This window comes from Sus scrofa, chromosome 7 (genome assembly GCF_054392235.1).
Source record: "Sus scrofa isolate SSC_HxYL_T2T_F1_AM1 chromosome 7, Sscrofa_HxYL_maternal_Yorkshire_Landrace_v2.0, whole genome shotgun sequence".
In the NCBI taxonomy this organism is placed as follows: domain Eukaryota; kingdom Metazoa; phylum Chordata; class Mammalia; order Artiodactyla; family Suidae; genus Sus; species Sus scrofa.
Window position 1 is genome coordinate 68005344 of NC_139389.1, and position 25664 is coordinate 68031007.

At 49.4% G+C, this 25664-nt stretch overlaps 1 protein-coding gene and 1 long non-coding RNA gene across 4 annotated transcripts in view; one reads left to right on the plus strand and one right to left on the minus strand.

Annotated features, from left to right (window-relative positions):
- PML (PML nuclear body scaffold) overlaps nucleotides 1–25664 on the minus strand; it is a 45090-nt gene that overhangs the window by 10915 nt on the left and 8511 nt on the right. Inside the window, 7 exon segments of the mRNA XM_084968842.1 lie at nucleotides 3119–3187; nucleotides 3190–3230; nucleotides 3233–3289; nucleotides 4234–4489; nucleotides 4859–4978; nucleotides 10728–10798; nucleotides 12327–12907. Of these exon segments, the coding sequence (XP_084824968.1) occupies nucleotides 3119–3187; nucleotides 3190–3230; nucleotides 3233–3289; nucleotides 4234–4489; nucleotides 4859–4978; nucleotides 10728–10798; nucleotides 12327–12907 (1195 nt within the window).
- Nucleotides 771–13003, plus strand: LOC102164231 (uncharacterized). 3 transcript variants are annotated; one of them, XR_001297906.3, is made up of 7 exons: nucleotides 771–885; nucleotides 5709–5968; nucleotides 6400–6527; nucleotides 7218–7661; nucleotides 8654–8775; nucleotides 9827–11875; nucleotides 12266–13003. It is a non-coding gene; the product is annotated as an uncharacterized LOC102164231 (long non-coding RNA). The 3 variants fall into 3 exon arrangements; XR_014810566.1 differs by having other exon boundaries at nucleotides 5709–5966; nucleotides 8654–9337; XR_014810567.1 differs by lacking the exons at nucleotides 7218–7661; nucleotides 8654–8775.

Sequence of the window (25664 nt, forward strand, 5' to 3'; positions counted from 1 at the left end):
GCAGAGTCTTTCGGGGGGATTTAGGACTAAAGGTGACCAGTGGACCTGGAGCATGGAGGTCACCCTGGTGCTGGTGGCAGGGCTCAGGCATGGTGGGGAGGGAGCGCCTGGGGTGGGTGGGGAGTGAAGGCTGAAGGGGAATGCAGGGAGGGGGATGGGGGTGGGGGCAAGATGGGCAAGGCTTTCTTCAGGTAGCTCTGGGAGAGTGTTTGAAGATGCAGATGAGGATGGGAGATGGATCGAGGCTCCCAGGGAGGTGGGAGGGCTGGGGCCCCGAAGAAGGGGAGTGAGTCCCAGAGTTGGGTGGCCCTCTCCACCATCCTACCAGGAGGGACGGAGGAAGGACGTGATGGGGTCAATCTGCCATCAGTGACGCAAGATGTGGGCTGCTCCCATGCCACCTGTCCCATCTGTTCTCCTAGGGCAGAAGGTTCAGTCACCTGCTGAAAGCTAGGGTGGGGACGAGGGAGCAGGGCTAGGGGAGTGGCAGCTCACAAGTAGCTGTGGGGGTGGGGGGCCGGGTGAGCGCTGAGGCTGGAGTGCCAGGGAGCCCTGGAGACAGACAGTCCCTGCAGCTTTCACTTGCCTGGACTTCTCACCAACAGAAGTTGGCCTCCAGGTGGCAGAGCTGAGCAGGAACGCCACTCTGAATCCTTCCAGGGCTGTCTTTGGAGGACAGCCTACCGGAGGCCAAGGTGGGCAGGGCTCCGGAGATCCTGGTGAAAGATTGGCTTAAACACTGGACTTTGCTGGCTGGTGGGAGGGAAGTTAAGGGCAGAGGGAGCCGGAAGGGAGAGCAGAGGCCTGAGAGACAACTGAGAGCTCAAGGACCAGGAGGCTGTGGTCAGAGTGTGAGTGGGCTGGTTTAGAGATTCCCAGTTCTCGGTAAGGGTGAGGTCCAGAGAGAAAAGGGGGATGTGGCTGCAGGGGAATGGGGTGGGGATCCCTGAAAGGTCGAGGTGAGGCCAGAGTGGGGGATGCTGAAGTCACCCAGGAAGAAGGGTGCACCTGGGTGGGGAGAGGAAACGTAGGAGGCAGGAGATGCCTGGGGGGAAGCGAGAGGATGACCAAGATGAGCTGGGGGAAGTGGGGTTCACCTAGAGAGCTGGAACCACAAAGGCAGAGGGGATCTTGCCAGAAGGTGGGACGGAAACAGTCCAGGAGGCAGAGGGCCTGAACCCCACCTCCCACCTCTGATGCTCACAGAGTGTGGGGGAAAGAGGGACACAGTAGCCCCCCAGGTGAGCCAGGTTTCAGTGCGGGCAGGAGACAAAGGAAGAGCTAAGCCCAGCAGGGAATCTGATGGTCATGGAAGAAGGGTTTGCAAGGGTGATGGTTCAATAGGTATTTATTGAGTAGCCACACCTGCCAGGGCCTGGGAGCAGCAGAGTCCTTGCACTTGTGGGCTCACATCCCGGCAGAGGCCCAGAGGGAAGGCTTGGGGTGGGGGAATGGGGCAGTGGGAGGTGCAAAGGGGGAGAGAAGCTTTCTTGTTTGGGGAAAAGAGGCTGGAGGATGTAGAGAGCAATGGCCCCATCAGTCATGGCCCCCTGGCTGGGAAGGACTTGGTCTCTTTGCCCTGAGGTCCACGTAGCTCTTCATTCCCTGACAAGATGCAGTGCGCGCCTACTGTGTGCAGGGCCGGGCGGCGGGGTGGGTGCTGGCCACAAGGTTACAAGAGGAAGGTGCTCAGGGTTAGGGCTGTGGAGTAGGAGGGCACGTGGGGCTCTTAGAGGCTTGTCTGCGGGGTGCTCATGCTGGTGGGAGGTCTCTCTGGAGGATGGGGTGGTGGAAATGCATCTGGAGGGCCTTCCAGTGGGACCTGGACTTGGAGATTCTCCATGGGGGCCCTGCCAGAATCCCCAGGGGAGATTCTTGCCCCAAGAGTCAGGGGTGCTCCTCTGCCTCCCCCCAGGTGCCCCCTGGCAGAGGCATCAAGCTGGGGAGGCACAGAGGAGAGAGGAAGGGCAAAGAAGCTGTGGAGCCACTGGGCCACATGCGGGGAGCCCCGGAGGGAGCGGCCGCGGGATCGAGCTACCCCTCGCACCCGGAAGGGTTGGCCGTTAACCCTTTGGAGGTGGGTGGGACACTCCTGGGGATTGGCAGGATGGCTGGGAGGCGTGGTGGTGGCAGGAGTGGTGGCTTGGACCATGGCAGGAGGACAAGTCAATGTGATGCCACGACACACTTTGAGGGGCAGACGCAGGATGTGGCGAAGGCGTGGGATTCTCAGTGCTCCGCGTGACAGGAGGCGGACACCCGGGGGGCTGGCAGCTTGTTCCTGGAGACCGGTGGGCTGGCTGGGACACTCAGCGTTGGGGTTGGCGGCTTGCTCCGGATGGTCGGGAGGCCGAGCTTGGAAGCGGCATGTACCACGGGGCGGACGGAAGGCCCGGCAGGGGCGGGACGCATGGCGAGCTCTTGGCGAGGGGTGGGTTGGCGAGGAGGAAGGTGCGTTGATCTCCATGGGCTCCGCACACTTTCCAACACAGAACCTCAGACTGAGGGTTGGGAGGGACCTCGGGGGCCCCCCAGTCCAACCTTCCACTCTACTCCAATCCCTTGTTCCCCTGGACAGGTGACAGCCCAGCCTCCACTAACAAACCTCGAGGGTCACAACCCATAGGGCCACGTGTTCCACTGTGGGATAGCTTTAAAGAAGTTCTTCTCACATGGAGTCACGGCTTGCTTGTTTGGGCCCTGCACGGTGCGCCCTCACAGCCCTGCACTGGCTGCCACTGGCCGTGGCCAGCCAGGGACTTGGTTCTTGTCCACCCTCCTCACTGAGGACTTAAGAGGCCAGAAAATGCATAAGGAAGCTCCAGACAAGGGTAGCCCCGAAAAAAGACAGGGCTCTGGAAGGAAGCCCTCTCTCAGCTTTTCGGAAGAGTGCATGTGATTACTGAAGGCTCCTGCCCTGGTATGGAGGGTGGGCTCGGGGATCCAGACCCACAGCTGGCGCTTGGAGACTAGCCTCTGGACAGCTCAGGACTCACTGCCTTGCTGGCAAATTCCCCAGGCGCAAGGCGAGTCTGAGAGTCACCTGCTGTGGCTGTGCCCCCTGGGACCTGGAATGAAGGGAGGCAGGAGTCCTGGGCCAACCTTCTGAGCCACTCACCGAGTTTTCAGCATCTGAGTCTTCTGAGCTGCTGATCACCACGACGCGCTCCTCTGAAACGGGGCGGGGGAGACAACGTTAGGTCCTGCCAGGGACGCTCGTGGATGGGGCCCCGGGTGTTGTCCCGTGGGAATCCTTGCTGGCCAGCGGGCTGGGTTGGTGACGCGTGCCCTGCAAGGGGGGGATGTGAACATTCACCACGGGTGCCAGTGTGGATCTGCTTGTGCAGAGGGCTTATTCAAAGCTGCTTTCCAGCATGCCTGCTGTGTCCTGTCTGTGAACACTTAATTCAGCTGTTGGCCCTGGATTCAGAATTTACGACCTGCAGAGGGGCTGTGACAAGCACCCCCTCGTTTGGAACCTTTTGCCAACCTGGAGCAGGACACTGATTTGTTCCAATTCTCAGCCCCCTGAGCTGAGATGTTTGAAATAAAAGAGACTTTATCTAGCTGACTCAAAACCCTCTGACTACCAATAGCACCTGTGAGCAAGGATTATCAGTCGGGGCAGAGTGTGTGACCAGGGACAGGGCTCAGTGTGGGACCCAGAGTGAAAACAAAGCAGGATGCTGGGTCAAACAGATCCAGCAAGAACTGTCTTGAACATTCCAGAATTCCATGTGTTGACCTCAACTCATGTGAAAAGACTCCCCATCTAGCAGTGGTTATAAAGAGTCTCTTGGACAAACAAGGCACCTTTGGCAGGTGGCCTCTGCAGAAAAATTGGGAAACTGAAGGGTGTGGCCTTTACCCAAGTCCTCTCTGCGTAGGTGCTAGGCGCCCGCCAACACACGTTTCTGGGAGAGACCCCATTCTGTGCAGAGACGCGATGCTGGGTTCTGTACAAGGGGGCTGGGGGAAGGAGCTGGGGCCTTGAGCCCCTCATGCCCCCGCAACACTGGCATCCCAGCAAAGCACAGGGTACACTGTCCACTCTCACCCCACAAACCCTGGGCTTTCCCGTCACCTTTTGGTGGCAGCTGAGGGCAGGACACGCAGGGAATGTTGTTAGCTTTGGGCTCCCTGGGTGGGGTCAGGATGCAGAAGAGGGAATCCCACCCGGACCCCAAAGGACAGCGTGCAGGCCTCAGCCTCTGCTGCCACCCACCTCCCTACCTGCCTCCCCGGGGTTGTTGCCAGTCACGTGGTTGCTGTCAGGCCAGAAGAGCTCATTTCCTTTGGTGGGGCTCTTGGGGCTGAGGGGCCCGTCCAGGTGGGGTGGTGAGACTGCCTTAGAGGTGCTGGGCCTGGGCTGCTCGGGGGAGTTCCGAGCCCTCTCCTCCTCCACTTCTGACTCCATCTTGATGACCTTCCTGGGGGCCTCAGTTTGGCAGGACTTCCTCTTCTGTGGTGTGGCTGTGCTGGAGCTCTCCTGTACAGAGGGGAGCCACAGGCAGGGTCAGGAGCCACTGGGGCAGTGGGCAGAGACCCAGACCTGGGTGGCAGGGACTTGTGCCCTTTGCTCCTGCTGGTCCCCCTACTTTCTGCCATGGAGATCGTGCCTCTCTCTGTACCGTATGCCCTCCCAGGTCACCATGAGCACTGGCTCCACTGGTGACCACTGACCATGGCTGGCCTCTGACTACCTCCTGGGAGTGGCTCATGCTTGGAGGGGAGCCTCCTGACAGGACAACCCAGGGTGAGGAGAGTCTGGATCCTCACTCCACTCCACCTCCTACAGCCTGCTGGGATCTGGGCCCTCAGGGATCAGGGGCGACGGGGGAGGCTGGGAGAACCTTACCTCTCTGCACGAGGGGTCTTTGATGGAGTAGGCATACACTGGCACAGGGTGTGCCCCCGGCACCGGCTGGACTACAGCCAATTCCGGGGTCTGCCCTTGGGCCCTCTGCACCTCCTCTGGCTGCAAAGTCGGGAGACAGGGTGGTTAGAAATGACCAGGCAGCAGGACCAGGGCTGGGTGCAGGCTGCCCGGTCCAAAGCCCAGAGCCCACTGGGGACCCCACAGCCTCTGTGACTTCACCCCCTTGTGACCCTGAGGGGCTGGCATCCAGGGGCCACTTCAGTGCCTGTGCATCCTTGCCAGGGCTGGAGGAGGACCTCAGGGATCACACTGCCCAGCAATCCCTCAAGCTTGCGTGACAACCAGGCCCAGGCTGGACAGCTCCGGGGACAGGGTGCTCACTACTAATGGGAGCACCTCCTCTCCAGCTGCGGTTATAACAGGGAGGAAAAATCCTTCCACCGAGCCTCCTGGGACACCAGCCTCCCTGTGACCTTCACTCTGCCCTGGGCCTTACTCCACCTGGGTTAGAATAGCAACTACACGATTACACACCTCGGACGAACCACTTCAAACTTCTCGGGCCCCAGTCCCCCTCTGTATAATGGGAATAATAATATCCACCTCCCAGAGCAATGTGGATGCAATGTGACTACAAGGAAAATGTGTAGAAGAGCACCTGGCACTTAGTAAGCAGCTGAGGAGGAAGATGAGGCCACTATTTTTATTACACTTCTGGGCTGGGCACAGTGCCGAGGGCTTCATGAACCTCTCCCCGAAATGAAACAGGGGCAGTTCCTCAAAAAGCGAAACAAAGACTTCCCATATGATCCAACCACTCTCTTTCCAGGTCTACCCTAAGGAGCTGAACGCAGATGCTCAAACAGAAACCTGCACAGGGATGTTTATGGCAGCACTAGTCACAGCAGCCAAATGGTGGAAACAACCCACGTATCTATCAGCCGATGAATGGATAAACAAAACGTAGGACAGCCATCCAGGAGAATGTTATTCAGCCATAACAAGGAATGACGTTCTAACACACACAATATGATGAACCTGGAAAACACATTTTACTAAATGCAAGGCAGCCAGCCACGAGAGAACTGTGTGAGTCCATTTCTTGGAAACGCGAGGCGCTGCATGGAGACGGGCAGGCGGGTGGGGGCCGGAGGGTGGGGGATGGGGACGTGAGGAGCGACTGACTCATGGTGTGGGGTTTCCTTTTTGGGGTCATGAAAATATTCCGGAGCTAGAGAAGGGGGATGGTTATACCAGACTGAGTGTATGAAGTGTCACTGAACTGTACACACTTTAATTGAAATGGTGACTTTTATGCGAATTTCACAACCAAAAGAAACCGTAGTTTTTTTAACAAAGGGATTGGTACCATTTATAATTACTATTATTATGCTATAATTATAATTTACAGAGAAGGAAACTGAGGCAGAATGAAGGTATACTTCTCAAGGTCACATACCTATTAAGAGCCTGGACCAGTGGGGTTTTTGTTGTTGTTGGTCTTGGTGTTTTCTTTTTAGGGTCACACCTGCCGCACAGGGCTGAATTGGAGCTGCAGCTGCCGCCCTACGGCACAGCTCACGCCACCGCTGGATCCTTAGCCCACTAAGCAAGGCTGGGATAGAACCCGAGTCCTCATGGATTCAAGGTGGGTTCCTTACTGCTGAGCCACAATGAGAACTCCTTGAATCCAGTGTTTTGGAAATGGACGTTCCCTCCCTGCACCCTCATGTACTCTTTTCTTTGGTCACTGTCTTGTCCATCCCTTGGCACCACTGCTTTCCATCTGGGAAGCTGCAGAGTAAGCTGGCCCTTCTGCTGAAGCCCAGTGGGTGACTCGGGAAGCAACCCCCTGAAAGGGGAGGCCCAGCCTCAGGGGGTCCTGCCTCCAATCCCAACCCCCTGGCGCCTCACACCCCCGGTGTGCTCAGTGGATGATCACACATCAGGAGCCTGCAGTCCATCCACATCCCCCCAGAAAAGGAACGGGATTCTGACACAGCCGGAGGGGGCCCTTCGTCAAACAGAGCTGCATCGGAAAAGCCAGGCAGCGGGTGGTGAGAGGATGAGGCCAGTGTGTGCTTTCCTCATGGGGAAAAGCTCTGTCCCTCTGAGCCACCGGCAGGCTCACCCTCACGGGAGAGGGGGAGGGCAGCAGGGATTACCTGGCCAAGCCGTGGCTGGGGAAGGCAGGCAAAGCCCAGCACCACAGGCCAGGTGCCGGGACTGGAACCCCGAGGTGGGTTTTTCTCAGTACTGAGCCCTTTCCTGTGAAATGTGGGCTCTGGATGGACTGATTTCCTTCTCTCCTCCCCCTTCCTGGCTCTCTTTTTCTCAGCATCTTTACCGAAAGCGGGGAGAGCTGTCTCTGGATCAGAGCGTGGACCCACCTGTGGGAAGTGGGGAGAGGGGATCATCTCCCAGGTCACTTTCTCCCAGGCCCATCGAAAAAGGGCACCATCTCCACGGCACTCTCTGCACCAGGGTTTTGCCAACTACATCTGCGACCCATGAATGGATCATGAAAGCAACGTGATGACTGGCACTTTTTTGGATTACAGACAAAAGCACCGAATAGAAAATATTAGCATATGTCCTATCTTTATTATAAGTGTTAATTTATTTTGCCAAACATCTGTTTTAGAAGTTCCCTGGTGGCCTAGCAGTTTAAGCATCCGGTGTGGTCACTGCTATGGCACAGGTTGGATCCCAGGCCTAGGAACGTCCACATGTGGCTCGCCTGGCCAAGAAAAAAACAAAAAATCTTCTGTTTTAGCTACAGGTATTGCATGTGTACATGCTGTAGGTTAGATGTAAAATATATTTTTTTACAGTGGGTGGGGGTCAAAAAAGTTTAAACTACCTCGCACTCAATAAGATGGCTATTAATGGAGTTCCTATTGGGGCTCAGCAGGTTAAGAACCCAACACAGTGTCCATGAGGGTGTGAGCTTGATCCCTGGACTCAGTCAGTGGGTTAAGGATCAGGCGTTTCGGTGAGCTGTGGTGTAGGTTGCAGATGCAGCTCGGATCTCGGCATTGCTGTGGCTCTGGCGCAGGCCGGTGGCTACAGCTCCTATTCAATCCCTAGCTTGGGAACCTCCATATGCCGCAGGAGCGGCCCTCAAAAGACAAAAAAAAAAAAAAAAAGAGAGAGAGATGTGGCTTGGATCCAGCGTGGCTGTGTGGCTGTGGCGTAGGCCAGCAGCTACAGCGCCGATTCAGCTCCTAGCCTGGGAAGTTCTACATGCCACAGGTGTGGCTCTAAAAAGAAAAAGGGAAAACAAACAAACAAGTGTGAATGAGGATGTGACAAATCTGGAAGCACTGTGCACTGTCAGTGGGAAGGTAGATGATGATGGATGGAGACACTATGGAAACTTATACGGTGGTTCCTCCAAAATTAGGAACATAATTACCAAAGGAGCCAACATTGTCCACTTCTAGGCAAAATTTATGTTATACATATTTGATCATCATTTGAAATTAAGGGGAAAAAAAATTGCAAAGGTCCTGGTGTATCCTTCCACATCTGGCTCTGTAACCTGAACCTCTTTGTGTGGGCTCTGAACTCCTAGAAAGGCAGGGCTGGGCTCCTCTCCACCTCTGTCCCATCCTCCCTGACACCCCGCCCCTTCCCATGTTAATGAAGCAGGGGACACACAGGAGGGCTCGGGACAGGAAAAAAAAAAATCATGATGACTGATTTATAGTTGTTTTACAGCTTTGAAGTAATTTATTCTTTTTCCATTGAAGTATCTCGATGTCATTACAGAGCAAGCCTATGAGAAATAGAGGAGGGAAAATGCCCAAGCTGCTCTCCCACCCAAGCGCGCCTAGTTAAGCCTGTTGGTGTGTTTAGCATCCTCTCCGCCTAGGCATGTGGTGGTGATGAAGGTAAACTAGCAGTTTCAAGAGGGATGCGTGTTGGTGCTGGAAGCCCAGCTTCTGCCTCCTAAGCAGGAATGCGGGTCCAGGAGTTGCTTTTCTCCAGGCATAGTTCCCTCAAGGAGACACACCTGTCCTCTGCACTAACAGTATGTGACCCCCCCCCCACCAGACTATTACCTAAGTGAAAGCAAGAAACTCTGCACAAACAGCATTCTTCTGATGCCCCAAGTTCAAACTGTTTAGTGGCTGGCAGTGAGAGATCGCAAGACAAAGACCCAGCAAAATGCCCAGACCTTACTCACAGGAGACAGCATGGGCTCTCTTGCTGATCATTAGCCAGCGACTGGCACCTGGAAGATAGCCGTGATCTGTGGACCCAGGGCCCTTTCCATGTGGTATCATTCACATGATTTCTTTGGGAATATTATTCATTCTACTGTGTTTATAATACCAAAACCATCTAAATATGATCAACAAGGAACTGGCTAAATAAAGCAGACTACGACCATTTAGTGGACCATTATGCAGATGCAAAAAGGCATCAGGAAGCTCCCTGCCTACTGATCAGGTTAGAATTCCCAAATATGTATATATGGTACTGTGCTACCTTTGTGGGGGATAAAAAGGAAAGCAAATATCCAGAGTCATACATGTTTGTCATTAAAGAAATTTTGGTAGGATATGTAACAAATTAATAAGTCTAGTCAAATGGGCATAAAAACTAGATAAATGGGGGACACAAAGTAGGCGACATGATCACTTTTTAAAATTCTGACCATGATTATATTGCCTATTCAAAAATAATGTCCATTTTAAACTTTTGTATATGTGTTAAATGGGAATGCTCAAGGCAGTTAGGAACTGGCTTCAAGTCCTGTCCCTAGCTTGCTGTGTGGCCTTGGGTTGTCATACACACTCTCTGTGCCTTAGCTTCATCTTCTATGCAAGCGGTGAGACTCCATGCTCTCTCCACACTAACTCTCAGATCCTAAGTTCTGCCTCCTCCAGAAAGCCTCTCCTGATTGCCCCATCCTACAGCAATCTCTCTCTCCTATAGGCCATGCCATGACCAAGCCAGAAAGGATGACTGCCACAGCCACAAGACCTGCTTTCCATGGAGGACCAGTCAGTCTGGGGCCCCAATCCTTGACAAGCAGGCACACCTGAACAACCAGCATGGGGAGCAAACCCAAGGCCCAGTCTAGGAAGGAACTGAAGCAGCTTATCCTGGCGGAGAGGAGCCATGCAGGCAAGCACCCAACATGGCAAGTTAAAGGGATGCCATGGCATTTCCACCTAGCGAAGCACCAGTCTAAGTCAGAGCAGTCCAGAGATGGGAGTAGCTGTCTCAAGAATGAGCGAGCTTCCTGTCCCCTGGAGGTCTGTGCATGAAAACTGGCCAGTCACAGGTCAGGGGTGCTGCAGAGGGAATGCCAACATTAGAGGGAGTGTGGGCTCCTGCAAACCCTGAAAACTGTGGTTCTTGGAACTATGCTGGCCCTAAAATCACACTGACGGAACCCAGGCTGTTGCGATCATTGTCTGACTCCCGGATCCATTCTCCGTTCCTCTCCAAGAATCATGTATGGGGGGAGGAGGAAGGGAAAGTCCACATAGCTGGGGCGGAGCACATGGAGGGGAGGGGAGGGTCACCTGCTTCATCTATCAGGGCTGCCTACCTCCTGTCCATCCCTGGGTCTCACCCCTCCTGAACTCATTGAGAGCTACTTTGGCATTTGAGAGCCCAGAGCCAGCCAGCTAGCCAGCCCTGCTTATGCCCTCCCACTGAAGGCTCCATTTCAGGCCCTTGCTATTCCCCTCTCAGGGGCTCTCCCTCCACTATCGCCTACAAACATAGGGACAGTGAGACTCAGTTTCCTTCCTGACACAAGGGAACTCCCAACCCACCTGACCTGCTGTTCATACCACCCCGCCCTCAGACCTCAAGCCCATCTCACCAGGTCAACATCAGAAGTGTCTCTGGGTGTGCTGGTGGCCTCCGGGCTGGCTCTCCTGGATACAGCTGCATCTGGAGAACACAGAGAAGGTCACAGGCAGGTCAGGGACATCCCTGGTAAGAGGCATTCTGGCTTGGGACAGTGACAAAGGAAACATCCCTGTTACTTTTCCTGGAGACCCATTTTCCAGGGCCTCTGGCAATACTGGGGCAGTTCCATGGAGGGGCTTTAGCTGCAAAGAAAGCTCCCTGACTGTGAAAGATATGAACTCAGCCAGAGGGAAGAGAGGGATAGCATTAGAGAGTTCTTGCCTTTGACTCCAAACCCCAAGCACAGCTCTCTCCAACTCAGGGCTTCCACCACGGCAAAGCAGAGACAGTCCTAACAGCATTACTGCTCACTGACCTCTCTGCATAGTGAGAGAGCCATGATACTCTTCTGACCTGCAGACTCTTTTTAGTAAATCGAAATCTCTCATGCTTCAGAATAAAATAACCCCTTTCTCTGCCACTGCCTGGTTACAAGAGCCAAGGCACGGTAAACTCTATGGGGATCATGTCCTATACATGGGCTAAGAGTCACCACCTAGGTGGAAAAGGGGCAAGTCCATACCCACCCTAGTATCACACTCTTATGAGCCTACATCCATCAGCTCAGCTCCAAGGGCAGAAGTGAGCAAGCCTTCCATCAGTAGCACCTGCTCAAGAATCTTCAGATTCTGTAGCCTCCCTCCCCTTTCCTGGTAAGGGCATCCTCGCACCAGCTGTCCAGAGCTCAGATTCCAGCCTAGAGATTTTTGTCAAAGTGCCACTAAAGCCCCCCCTCCCCCCTCACCGGAGGCCCCTTTGAGCACCACTTCGTGTCTCTTGAAAGCCCCCTCCCTGCCCCACTAATATCTCCAGCCCATATCAAGCTGCTACAACTGGATTTGGACTGCAGAGCCAAGCCGTGTCTCATGCACCAGCTATGTGACATGCCCCAACCTTGTCTCCCAGTTGGACTGGACAACTCCAGGTCAGAAACTGGTCTGCTGTCTCCCCATTTCCCAAGTACCCAAAACCGGGCAGGGCCCACAAAGGTTGGCAGCTGGTCCAGGGCAGGACATCCTAGGAGCAAAAGATCTCCACCGAGCCCTTGCATGGTTTTGGGTAAGTCCCCCCGCCAGGGGTTTTTTCAAATCCTCCACCCTAACCTCATGTTCCAGTTGACTTCTCTGTTGTCAGACACAGATGGCTTAAGAGAACCTCCTGGAGTAGTTGGTCCCTCTGGGGCTAAAATAATACTACAATTTTGTAGTGTCTTAACTTTCCCAAGGGTCACGAGATAGCAGCTCATCTGTAGAGTCTTGTAAATCAGTCAAACATAACCCCCTGCTGGGTGGTTGGCTGCAACCTCCTATCAGCACCTCCTCTCCCCCAGTTTTATCGTCTCCCCAGAACCTATGACGGTGAACAATCCCAAGAGACTTAACAAAAACCCCCCAGTTTCCTTTTCTGTCACACAGAACTAATCTTTTTCCACTACTCCTCCTTTCCCAGGAGGCAGCTGCAGGGCCCAAACCCTGAAAAGGTAAACAGGCCAGGCATGAGGGTGGCTTACCTGTGCCCTGGGTGATGCAAGAGACGAGGTCCTGCAGGCGCACCTTGAATTCGTCGAAGCTATCGGTGCGCACGGCGGCTCTCAGCTTCTGGGGCTCCTCCTGGCTCAGGCTGTGGAGCGCCTGGCGCAGGAAGCTGTGCATGTCCAGCACCTCCTGGTCCGAGGCATAGCGCTTCATCCTCTGCACAAGGGCGCTGCCCACGCGGATGCGCTGCAGCACAGCGTCCAGGCGGCTCAGCTGGCTTGCTATCTCTTCGTAGTCGCGCTGATACCGCGCGTTCACCCCTTCCAGCAGCTCCTGCTCCTGAGCCAGCACGTGCGCTACTACCTGGCGCACACGCGCGTGGATAAGCTCCTCGGTGTCGGTGCGCACGCGGCCCAGCTGGCTGACAGCCGAGCGCATCTGCGCTTGCGCCGCGCCAAAAGCGTGATCCTGCTCCTGCAGCGCCTGCGTCATGGTGTCCAGCTCCTCCTGCCGCTGCTGGATCTCCATGCCAATGTCACACTTAAGCTCGCTGTGGCTGGTATCCAGGAGTGCGCAGGAACAGCACAGCGGCTTGGAACAGCCTCGGCAGTAGATGCTGTGGACACAGAACGCTGGTCTGATTTAGGGCTCTCCGGCCTTTTTTTTCCTCTTTAAATTTCTATTATTAAATTCCTCTTCAAAAATTACAAAACCTTGAATCATGGTATGTTTCCACGTTCATGCTTTTCCCAATGGAGTGTCTGTGGTTATGGTGATAGTATCCAAACTACCAATAAAATATTACGCCATAAAAAGGTTACCAGAGTAACAAGAGCTAGCCTCCATTGGTGAAACAATGCAAAGATATACAAAAAGAAAGTTAACCATCTCTTCCCAATTCTTCTGAGTTTCCTTTCTCCATCTCTGAGGCAACCAGGTGAGCACCCTAGATGCATCCTGCACATTTCTGTATTCAAACCACTTTACGCAAATTCCAGACTATGCTGCTACTAGCAGGATTTTAAGGGTTTCATCCCCATTTAATCTTTGCTAGAGTTTCCAAGGGAGAATTATTGTTATCCTCATTTCACAGATGAAGAAGCCAAGGCATTCAGAGGTTAAATAACTGATTGGCTCAAATATCTACAACAATTTTGGGCAGGTTGATGTTCTTTAAAAAAGTAAGATTGTGCTAAACCATTACTTTGTAACTTCCTCCTCTAACTTTTCTTCAGGGCACTCCTCTAGGTCTACAAGTATGGTTCTATTGTATTCTCTTTAATAGTTCCATTAGGGGGACTTCCCATCCCGGCTCAGCAGAAAGGTATCTGACTAGTATCCATGAGGACGCAGATTTGATCCCTGGCCTCACTCAATGAGTTAAGGATCCAGAGTTGCTGTGAGCTGTGGTGTAGGTCACAGACGTGGCTTGGAGGATCTGGCATTGCTGTGGCTGTGGTGTAGGCTGGAGGTTACAGCTCTGATTTGACCCCTAGCCTGGGAACCTCCATAGGCCACAGGTGTGGCCCTAAAAAAAGGCCAAAGAAAAAAAATTGTTCCATTACATTCCAGATAGAGTACACTGATTCGGTCATCCCATTAATGCATAGTCCAGTGATTTCCTGTTTATGCATTTTCTCCCAATATGGACCAATGCTTTATGTAGCCTAATACATGGATCCTTTTGTTTCTATGAAATAGATTACAAAATAATAGGATTGCTAGACCAAAGAGTGTGAATATTTTTATGTATTTAATATATCTTAGCCAGCAGGCACTTCCATAACATTTATTATGTGGCAGACACTACCATAAGTAGTTGACAAATAGCAACTCTTTTAATCCTCCTAACAAGCCCATGGAGTAGGAATTACTATTATTTCCATGTTAAGGATGGGGAAACTGAACAAGAGATACAACAACTTGTCCAAGGTCACACAATTAGTAAGTGGTAGAGTGCAGATGCATATTGTAGTAGGCAGATAATGGCTCCTCCAAGTACTAATTCCTGGAACCTGAGGATGGTACCTTACATGGCAAAAAGGGCTTTATAGGTATATGACTATGTTAAGGGTCATGAAGCGGGAAGATTATCCTGGGTTATCTGGGTGGACCCAGTATAATCACAAGAGTCCTTAGAGTGGAAAGAGTGGGAGGTGGGGCAGGAGAGTGACAAAAGGGAGATGTGATAATAGAAATGCAAGTCAGAGTGATGCTATCCAGCTGGCTTTGAGGATGGAAGGGGATCATGAAACACAGAATGTGGGCAGCCTCTAGAAGCTGGAAAAGGCAAGAAAATGGATTCTTCTCGAAAGCCTCCAGAAGGAACACAGCCCTACTGACATTCTGATTTTATCTCAGTGAGACTCATTTCAGACTTCTGACCGCCAAAGGTACCTAACAATTAATCTGTCATGGTTCAAGTCTCTAAATATGTAGCAATTTGTTATGCCAGCAATAGGATACTCACATAAAAACCCAAGCAGTCTGGCTCAGAGTCCATGTTCTGAAACATGGCAGTGCTGCCCCTTCAAATATTACTGGGAAAAATATTAGTTACTTCCCTAGAAATACTACTGTAATCTACTCTCACCAGCAATGACAGTAAGAAATCACCACTCTGACTGGTGAGAGTAAATTACAGCAGGATTTCTCAGGGGCCAAGAGAAAGGATTTTAGCTGGGGCCACTTTGGCCTCAATAATTGATATCCGCTTGTCCCAGAACCGCCAGCAGAGAGTCTAGTGGCCCACCTAATTCCAAAATCCTGGCACCAGATCCTGGTCCTCAGCTTTGCTGGCTCTCTCAACCTTTCCAAGTCACCCAAGATAGTAAGTTTCCAGGGCTTGATCCTTCTGGTCAAACCCAGGAGACTTACTACACACCAGCAAAAGTTTGCTAGAGAGCCCAGAGTGTGGAAAAGGGGAATGGGGGTTTCCACTGGGTCTTGAGCTTTCAGCTTCCCCAGCTTCAGGGAATCTGATTTAAGTAACACAGGCCCATCAGCCAGAGCCAGGGCCAGTGACTAAGGTTAAGTGGCAGGTGGAGCAAAAAAATATGCTGGGCAGATGTGGATCCAACCTCAGCTCTGCACCAGTCCTTGGCAGGCCACTTAACCTCTCTGCACCTCAGTTTTCTTGTCTTTAAAACAGGGATAAGCCCCACCTCATACGGGCAGGCTATAGAGGATCAACTAAGTCCTATATAAATGTTTTTAACAAAGACCATGATATAATTGACCGATATATTAGTGGTTCACCAATGACACTATTCATGAGAAACGCTAGGCAGGGAGTTCTCTGATGGCCTAGCGGGTTGAGGTTCCTGCGTTCTCACCGCTGTGGCTCTGGTTGCTGCTGTGCGGCGTAGGTTCAATCCCTGGCCCAGGAATTCCCACATACTGCCTGTGTGGCAAAAAAGAAAAAAAAAAAAAAAAAAACAAGAGAGAACCTGAAATAAACGTTGCAACTCTCATTAAAAAAAAAAAAAAAGAAACCCTAGGCAATTACAAAAAGAAAGAAGAGCTTCTACCGAGGGCAATCTGGCAATATTCATCAAAATTACAAATGCGTTTATCCTTTGACACAGAAATCCCCCTTCTAGATAGCTATTCTGCAGCTCAATTTCCACACATACAAAATAACATCTGTACAATGCCACACAGTCCATGATAGCAAAGATTAGAAACAACCAAGGGGAGTTCCCGTCGTGGCGCAGTGGTTAACGAATCCGACTAGGAACCATGAGGTTGCGGGTTCGATCCCTGGCCTTGCTCAGTGGGTTAACGATCCGGCGTTGCCGTGAGCTGTGGTGTAGGTTGCAGACGCGGCTCGGATCCCGTGTTGCGGTGGCTCTGGCGTAGGCTGGCAGCTACAGCTCCAATTAGACCCCTAGCCTGGGAACCTCCATATGCCGCAGGAGCGGCCCAAGAAATAGCAAAAAGACAAAAAAAAAAAACAACCAAGAGCCCATCACTAGGCAGTGAGTTACAGAAATCATGATGCACTCATACAACAGGGGAATATGCAGCTGAAAATATTTGAAGATGTTCATTATATGGAAAAAATCTCCCTGGCAAGATGAGGATAATAATAGGAGTATTAGGAGGATTAAATGGGTTAATATACAGAAAAGATTCGAACAGTGACAAGCAAATGAGTGTTCAATATTTAATATAATGTATGTTTTAAGTTAAAAAAATCAAAGTGCAGAAGTAGGAGTTCCCGTTGTGGCACAGCAGAAATGAATCCAACTAGGAACCATGAGGTTGCTGGTTTGATCCCTGGCCTCGCCCAGTGGGTTAAGGATCCGGCTTTGTGGTGAGCTGTGGTGTAGGTCACAAATGTGGCTCAGATCCCATGTTGCTGTGGCTGTGGCATGGGCCGGCAGCTACAGCTCCGATTCGACCCCTAGCCCGGGAACCTCCGTATGCCCTGGGGGGTGTGGCCCTAAAAAGAAAAAAGAAAAAAATCAAAGTGCAGAAGTATATGTATAGGATGCTACATTTTGTGTATGAATGGAGAAAAATAAGTCCATATTCATATTTGGTTGCATTTGAATAAAGAAACCTTAGTACACAAATTAATAAAAGTATCTAGGAGATGAGGCAGGGCAGAGGTGGAACCAGACATTTTAGGTTGCCTTGATGTTTAAACCTTGTGAATGTATGTATTAACTATGTTGGTTGTTGTTTGTTTGTTTGTTTGTTTTGCTTTTTAGGGCTGCTCCCTCGGCATATGGAGGGTCCCAGGCTAGGGGTTGAATCAGAGCTGTAGCTGCCGACCTATGCCACAGCCACAGCAGTGTGGGATCTGAGCCGAGTCTGTGACCTACACCACAGCTCACAGCAATAGCGGATTGTTAACCCACTAATCGAGGCCATGGATCAAACCTGCAGCCTCATGGATACCAGTCAGGTTGGTAACCTGCTGAGCTACAGTGGGAACCCCCTTACCTATGTTTTAAATTCCATTAGATGTGGCTCATGGGATGCATAAAGAATCATTAGATGCAAAAGAATTCAATTAGATGTGGATCATTTTAGGGTGCAGAAATAAGGTGCAGTGGGTTAGGGATCCAACATTGCCACAGTTATGGCATAGGTCACAGCTGCAGCTTGGATTTGATCCCTGGCCTGGCTGGGAACTTCCATATGCCATGGGTGTGGCAAAAAAAAAAAAAAAAGAAGAGGAAAAACAAATAAAGGGAGAAGAACTAAAACCAATTGTCATTTTCCTGGCTTTGGGCTCCTGTGAGAGGGGCTGAGTCTGAGTTGAGCTTCCTTTCCTTAGAAACAGTGCTCCAAGACTTGGAGTGGACTCCTAGGGTGGCCTGGCTGGGGAGAGAGCAAGACTTGCCTCGTGGCCCACAGTTCTCCTTTGCTTAAGCCCCTTCTACCCAAAATGGGGTCTCCCCAGGGAAACCTGCCACTGCTCCCCCTCTGAAGAGAAGGAGACCACTGGCAACAGGTCTCTGTTCAAGGGCCCAAATCCCTCAATTTCCTGATAAGACTGAGGTGCAGACCCTGAATCAGAATGACCCAGCATGGTGCTGCCTCCCAAGACCAGGAAGGACTTCCTTGGCCTAGGGTTCCTTCACCTTCATCCAAAAGACACCCTGAGCACCTACTGTGTGCTTGGCACTTTGTAGGGAGACAGGTGAGGTGGGCACCTGCCTCTAAGGAGCTCCATGACAGGGACCCAAACTCAACACAGGCTGAGAGAGGTGCAGCTCTGGAAAGGAAAGGACACTTATTTGATCCTGGAATACTCTGAATGAGCTAAAATACCACAGAAGCAATAAGAAGTTTCTCAGCAAAATGGCTGGATTACACCAGAATTAAGAGATGAAAATGGTGTTGGGGGGGGTGGGATGGACTGGAAATCTGGGGTTAATAGATACCAGCTATTGCCTTTGGAATGGATAAGCATGAGATGCTGCTGTGTAGCACTGGGAACTATATCTAGTCACTCATGATGGAGGATAATGTGAGAAAACGAATGTATGCGTGGCTGGGTCACTTTGCTGAACAATAGAAAATTGACAGAACACGACAAACCAGATTTAATGGAAAAAATAAAAATCATTTTAAAAAAGGAAAAAAATAAAGAAAAAATAAATTTCTAAGTTTAAAAAGAGAGAGAAAAACAGCTTGATTCTATACCAGCAAAGCTCATGAAAAGAAATATAGAAAATTTCCATGTTCCCATTCAGAACAACTTTAAAAATGCTATAAAAAACTCCCTAGACACAATTTTGTAAGACTTATGTGGAGAAAAAGACAAAAACCCACTGAGAGAGTGAGAGAGTCTAAAAAACACAAAAGTGTAGGAGTTCCTGTGGTGGTGCAGTGGAAACGAATCAGACTAGGAACCATGAGGTTGTGGGTTCAGTCCCTGGCCTCGCTCAGTGGGTTAAGCATCCGGCGTTGCCGTGAGCTGTGGTGTAGGTCACAGACGTGGCTCCAATCCAGTGTTGCTGTGGCTGTGGTGTAGGCAGGCAGCTGAAGTTCTGATTTGACCCCTAGCCTGGGAACTTTCGAATGCCGCAAGTGCAGCCCTAAAAAGCACAAGAAAACAAAACAAACAAAGAAAAAAACAAAAGTGTAATAAGGTCCCAACTGAAGAGACTAAATATTATAACATTAATTTTCCTCAAGTTAATATAAAGGTTTCAAGCATTTTAGTCAAATTATGAGACTTTGAAATGTAACCAGCTGATTCCAAATTTCACATGAAGGAGTAAACAAATCAAAGCGCTAAGAAATTTTTTGAAAATTTCCTTCAAAAGCGGATTTCCTCTGCCAGATAACAACATTATAGAACCACCATTACTAAAAGCATGGTATTAGTCAGCACAACAGAAGAGATGGTTCTAAAGAATCTATAAGAATGTCATATTTCATACAATAAAGAAAGCATCCCAAACTAATGGACATTAAAAAGGTTTTCAACAGCTGGATCAGGAAAAATGGCCACAGGGGGGAAAATAAATCAGATAATAAATAGAGCTTTGCTTCACACACTACACCAAGATATAATTTTTTTTTTTTTTTTTTTTTTGGTCTATTGGCCTTTTCTAGGGCTGCTCCCGAGGCATATGAAGGTTCCCGGGCCAGGGGTTGAATCGGAGCTGTAGCCACCAGCCGATGCCACAGCCACAGCAATGCCAGATCTGAGCCACGGCTGCGACCTACACCGCAGCACACGGCAACGCTGGATCCTTAACCCACTGAGCAAGGCCAGGGATCGAACCCGCAACCTCATGGTTCCTAGTCGGATTGGTTAACCACTGAGCCACGACGGGAACTCCGAGATACATTTTTGATGAGTCCGAGTTAAATGTGAAAAATAACACCCCAGAGATATAATAGTTGATTATTTACTTTCATGACAGTAAAGACCTTATGACCATTGAAGTAATGGAAGAAATCATACAATTAACAGATGCAGTTGCCTAAAAACTCAAAACTATTTTTGGCAGGACAGTCACGACCTTCTATTTTAGGAAAAATCACATTTTGTAACACTTGTGTTGTTCATCCTGTTGTATATTATAGAGACAGCAGGAAGGAAAGGAAAAAGTCTATATGGACAGTAGTTACCTCTTTTCCTCCCCTCTCTCTTTTTCCAAAGATTTTCCAAACCTTTCCATAATCAACTCTCAACAAAGGAGTTTGGACTTTAAATAAGAGGCAATTTGGGAACCTTCAAAGAACATCCCATCTAAGAATTACAACGCCGCTTCCTCGTCTTCCTTGGTGAACTGTTTCGCTTATCTTTTTAGAAAGTTCAGTGAATTGACTACACTATTAATATTTTAAAGGATGCCCCAACATGTTTCCTGGATTATCAGTCTCTCCATCTCAAAGCTACTTGTGTCTAAAGTACCATGCCAGAGGCCACCTGACCACGGAAAGGGTGTGGGTTCTAGAGGCGGATCGACCTGGGCCTGAATCTGAGCTCTTCCATGATTCCTGGCTATGAGGCCTTGAATAAATTACTTTCTTTCCGAGTCTTAATTTCCCCATCTATAAAATGAGGATAAAGGATGCTCTTTCACAGTCTTTTGCAAGGATAAAACGGCAAACCAGCACAGTACCAGGTCCACACCAGACATTCTGGAGACATTAAAAGAGGGGGCATTAGCTACACATGTCCACACAGCAGGGACAGCCCTGCTGCTGGTGGGGCAATGCTCTCAACAATAAGGAAACATCCCCATTGAGTGTGGTCTCTGGGCTGATCCCTTCCCAATAGGGACATGCCACCCCAGTCTAGCCACACCTCCCACTAGAACCAGAGCAGCATGCCACTTCTGCTGTTCTAGGAAACAGGGCAACTCAGAATGCAGGAAGCAAAAATCCGAGGAAAACAGGACCCATGGAGGAGAGCTGGCTCCAGAGCAGGACTCTAGGGCAGGGCCTGGCTTGCCTGAATGGTGATGGAAAAACTCGCCATATCACCATCCCCATCTCAACAAGGGTGACTGGGAGCTTTCACTTTGGTACAGTAGTGAAAGGAGCAGCCTTCTTAGGAAACTCAAATAACTAGCTGGAGGGTAATTAAAGGGATCCATCAGTCATTTACATTGTAGTATGAATGCACTTAATCAGACTGGTTTCCTGCTATCTCCAGGGTGACACAGTTGAGGAAATAAGATTTCTTTTTTGTTGTTGTTATCTTTTTTTTTTTTTTTTTTAGGGTTATACCCACGGCATATGGAGGTTCCCAGGCTAGGGGTCAAATAGAGCTGCAGCTGCAGGCCTACACCATAGCCACACAAAATGCTGCATCTGAGTCGCAACTGTGGCCCACACCACAGCTCACGGCAATGTCGGATCCTTAACCCACTGAACAAGGTCAGGGATCAAACCGGAGTCCTCATGAATACTAGTCAGGTTCATTAACCACTGAGCCATAACAGGAACTCCATTGAGGAAGTAAGATTTCTGAAGCGAGGAGAGGAGGTGTATAATTATTGAGGCTGGGAAGCTTTAAGGGAGTGAAAGGGTAGTGTTGGCTACCCTTCCTCCAACAATTCTTTAATTGAGAAGGTGGTGATAGAGATGGGAAAACCTGAGGTCTTAGAGATGAAGATACCAGAAGTTAAGCGAAGCAGCAAGGAAAGGGGAGAGGAGGAAGCCTGGTCTATTTCACACTCTTGTCTCACGCCGGCTCCATAGCCAAGAATGAGTAAGGGAAAGTTTGTGGTTTTCCTCCCTCACTCTTTTTTGACGGTGTTCTGTTGGGCCATGTCACTAATTCAGTTGGTAGCAGGGGCACTGCCGCACGGGTGCCCCGCCTCCCCTGCTCTCTTCATGGCAGTGAATGACACTACCATTCAAAGGTCACTCAAGCCAAAGACCAAGGAAAATTCCAGATTCCTCCCCCTCCCCTACCACTTCCACAATAACTCATCATTAAGTCTTACTGAATTCTACCTTTGTTTACTTTAAAAAAAAAAATTACAGAGTACCAACAATGCGCAGGTGTGGGGCCAGATGTAGAGATGATTAAGGGAGAATTCTGGTTCCTTAATCTGTCACATTGGTTCCCAATGCTACTGCCTTTGTTCTTGTCCCCAGCTACAGCTTATCTCCTTTAGCACTGTCCCCTAATAGGCCTCCTTGCCTCTGTTCTATCAATTAACCCTTCCCAGTGCCACTACATGGTACTGCCAAAATGTGATTACAGGCATACGCTGAGGTGATTACAATGCTGTCCCTTAGAAGTACAGTCTAGATAGCATCAAGTGCAAGAAGGATTTTAAGTATCACATTAAGTTATAGGTTAATGAAGGAGATTCAAGTTTTGGAACAAAGTTAGATAACTTGAGCAAATTCATTGAGTTTTATAATAATGCATTACAATTATATAGTAGTGAATATTGGTGAACATGAACACAGTTGGGATTTAATGCCAATAAATATTGCAAGACAAGACAAAGTTTATCATACAGAGAAATGATTATCAAGCTATTGTATTTAAGTCCAACCTGATTTCAATAAATAAAATGGCAAAAGAGATGGAAATAGTAGCATCAATTAACTAAAGACATAAATAAGAAAAATGATATCTGATGATTAAGATAACAATAACTTAATACTATATTAGTTAAATAATATATGGTATAAACAGGCAGCACTCATATTCAGTTGTACCAACTCTTTTTTTTATTTTTTATTTTATTTATTTATTTATTTATTTTTTTGGTCTTTTTGCTATTTCTTGGGCTGCTCCTGGCATATGGAGGTTCCCAGGCTAGGGGTCTAATCGGAGCTGTAGCTGCCAGCCTACGCCACAGCCACAGCAACGCGGGATCCGAGCCGCTTCTGCAACCTACACCACAGCTCACGGCAACGCCGGATCGTTAACCCACTGAGCAAGGGCAAGGACCGAACCCACAACCTCATGGTTCCTAGTCGGATTCGTCAACCACTGCGCCAGAATGGGAACTCCCTGTACCAACTCTTGACAGTTTTGGCAGAACAGATCCAAATTGTAAAGTCTGCCAAAGAAGGAATTTGTTACAAAATTCAATGACTATAAAGTTAATCATTAAATGTTAACAGAGTCTGGAGACATAGAAAACAAGCAGTACCTCCTTATGTGACACATAATTTTGATATTCTCAAGTACTTTTATAACAATGGGTAGAAGATGATTTTATTTACCCCTAAGTGTATACTATGGTTCTGATCTTTGTTATTCATTCAATACTAATTAAATACAAAGGTTTCCCCCAAATTGTAGTAAATACAATAAAGATTACTAATCTGAAAAAAAATTAAGATCATAAATTAAAAACTGAAACACTAATGGTAATAGAGCAAGAGAAAAATGAGGAGGAAAAAGAAGAACAGGGAGGAGGGATAATGCAAGAAAATTTTATTGAAATAAATAGAACTTTCATTTTTTTATTTTTTATTTTTTTTGTCTTTTTTCTTGTTTGCCTTTTCTAGGGCCGCTCCCTGGCATATGAAGCTTCCCAGGCTAGGGGTCTAATCGTAGTTGTAGCCGCTGGCCTACGCCAGAGCCACAGCAACGTGGGATCTGAGCCGCATCTGCAACCTACACCATAGCTGACGGCAACACCGGATCCTTAACCCACTGAGCAAGGCCAGGGATCGAACCCATAACCTCATGGTTCCTAGTTGGATTCATTAACCACTGAGCCACGATGGGAACTCCTAAATAGAACTTTTAGACTAAAGGAGCATGCCAGGTTCCATGATTAATTTGATATGAAATGCTCAACACCAAGATTGCCTGGTGAAATTAATAAACTTCAGGAATGAAAAAGATTTTTAGGCATCAAGACAGAAAAAGCAAATAAATTTGGCCTTAGACCTCTCCTGGTGAACATTTGGAAGACAATGCAGCAAGGCCTACAAAGCTCTAAAGGAAAGCATGTGACCAGGTATTATTATACCCAGCCAAGATGTCATGCACATATAAGAGCAACTGACAGATGTTCTCAACACCAACAGACTCCAGGAATTAAGAACACAGAAGTCCTTCTTGAGGAAAACTGCTGACTGACAACATCCATCCAACTAAGAGCTGAATCAAAAGAATCTGTGAAAAGTAGCATTAAAGTAAAAGGACCCGAGAAATGGCATTAGAGCCATTTTGGTGTGGAACCAAGACTAGAAACATACAAGTGGGCCATCCTGATCTTCCACAACAAGGACTTCATTCCCACTGTCTAAAACAGAGGCACTTCACTAAAAAACAAACTATAATGACTCCAGCCTATTAATATCCTACTAATTTTTTTTGCTCAATCTTAGAGAGGGCTTTCAGGAAATATTTTAGGATAAAGAAATATTTCTTTAAAGTTTAGCAAGTCAAATTTTAGTTCAGTATCTTTTTCTTTTGTCAGAGTCAAGGAAAATTAATTTTTTTTTTTTTTTTCGAACCGAACTCAAGCAGTTTTTAATGATTTTCTAGGAACTGCGACGTGGGGAGGTTGGGGTTGGTGTATCAGTCGCAGCGGCCGGGCCTTCTCATGAGGCCCAGCCGCCCTTCCGCGGGCCGGTTGGTGTGCAGGCTGGCTGTGACGCGGGGGTGCACGGGAAGGGGTGGGTGAGGAAGAGGGCACCCCATGCTCCAAGCCCTGCAAGCAGGACAAGCCCGGAGATTTGAGGGGTTGCAGAGATTGGCGGGGTTAGTGTTCGCATTCCTGACGGTGGGACGCCACCCAAGGGGCAATCGGAACGGGAGGTGGGTGAGCCCAGAGCTGGCACTCAGTCCTACTGGGCTCTGAGAAGAAGGGCCGGAAGCGGGGAGAGAGCGGGTACGTCCGACTCGGGGTGGGGGGCGCGCTACCTGAGGGGGTGGGAAGAGAGTGAGTCCAGGGGGTTGCAGGTGCACTGCCGCAAGCGCCTCCACGTGGCCTCCAGGAAAATTAAATTTAACATTGCTTAAACAGCATGCATCCTTTGCATAATCTAATTCTAAGGGAAAATACCACTCTAAGTTGTAAACAAGCAACTTGTGGAATCCCCCTTTTTTTTTTTTTTTTGGCCACTCAGCCCAGTTGTTCGTTGATGATCGCCTGCATGTGGAGGCCAGCAGCTCCAGGAAAGGTGCACAGCCTGAAGTCAGGAAACACTGCATCCTGTCCCGGGCCTGGTTCCCATTTGGGGATGAGCTCCCATTAATGCTCTCCTAATCCTACAATTCTCTCTTCTGCAATAATTTTATAGGAGGATGTGGGAATTAAGATAACAGCACAGGAAAAACATCTCAAAAGATAGGAAAGTGCTTCATTGTGTTAATAGGTCCAATCCAATCAGAAGAGCCCATTCTCTGACCATACTGGTAAAGGGAAAGTTTCCTATCGAAAGGTGATGCCCAGGTACCAGAGGTGGGGAGTTTCACTCAAGGCTGGCTTCAAACCTGTTCACTGCACCCTGGCTTCTGCAGCTACTGCATGATGTCCACCTCTGCCCTGAACCCTCCCCTGGGCTTCCCAGGGCATCTTTCCCCATTGGGTGCCAATCATTTCAACTTCTGGTCTCAGGAGCTCTTTCCAGCTTATGGTCTCATTATATCATGATAGGTCTTTTGTTTTCTCCACTTAACCAATGCCTATAAATTTTGACGGCCCTGGATTAATTCCCCTACCCCATCCAGCCGACCTTTGGGATCTGACAAGCTGCTGTCCTAAACCCATGTGACCCTTGGCTGGACGGTCCTCCCCAGCACGCCTGATGAAAAGGCTGGCAGCCACCGTGACCTCCAGGTCAGGCAGGCCGTGGTGGTGTGAGACTCTGGCCTTCTCCCCGCACTGCCATCTCTACATTCTTGCAGCCCTCACCTCTACCTGCACCATGGCCTTGGCCTCCTAATTGGACTCCCTTTCCCC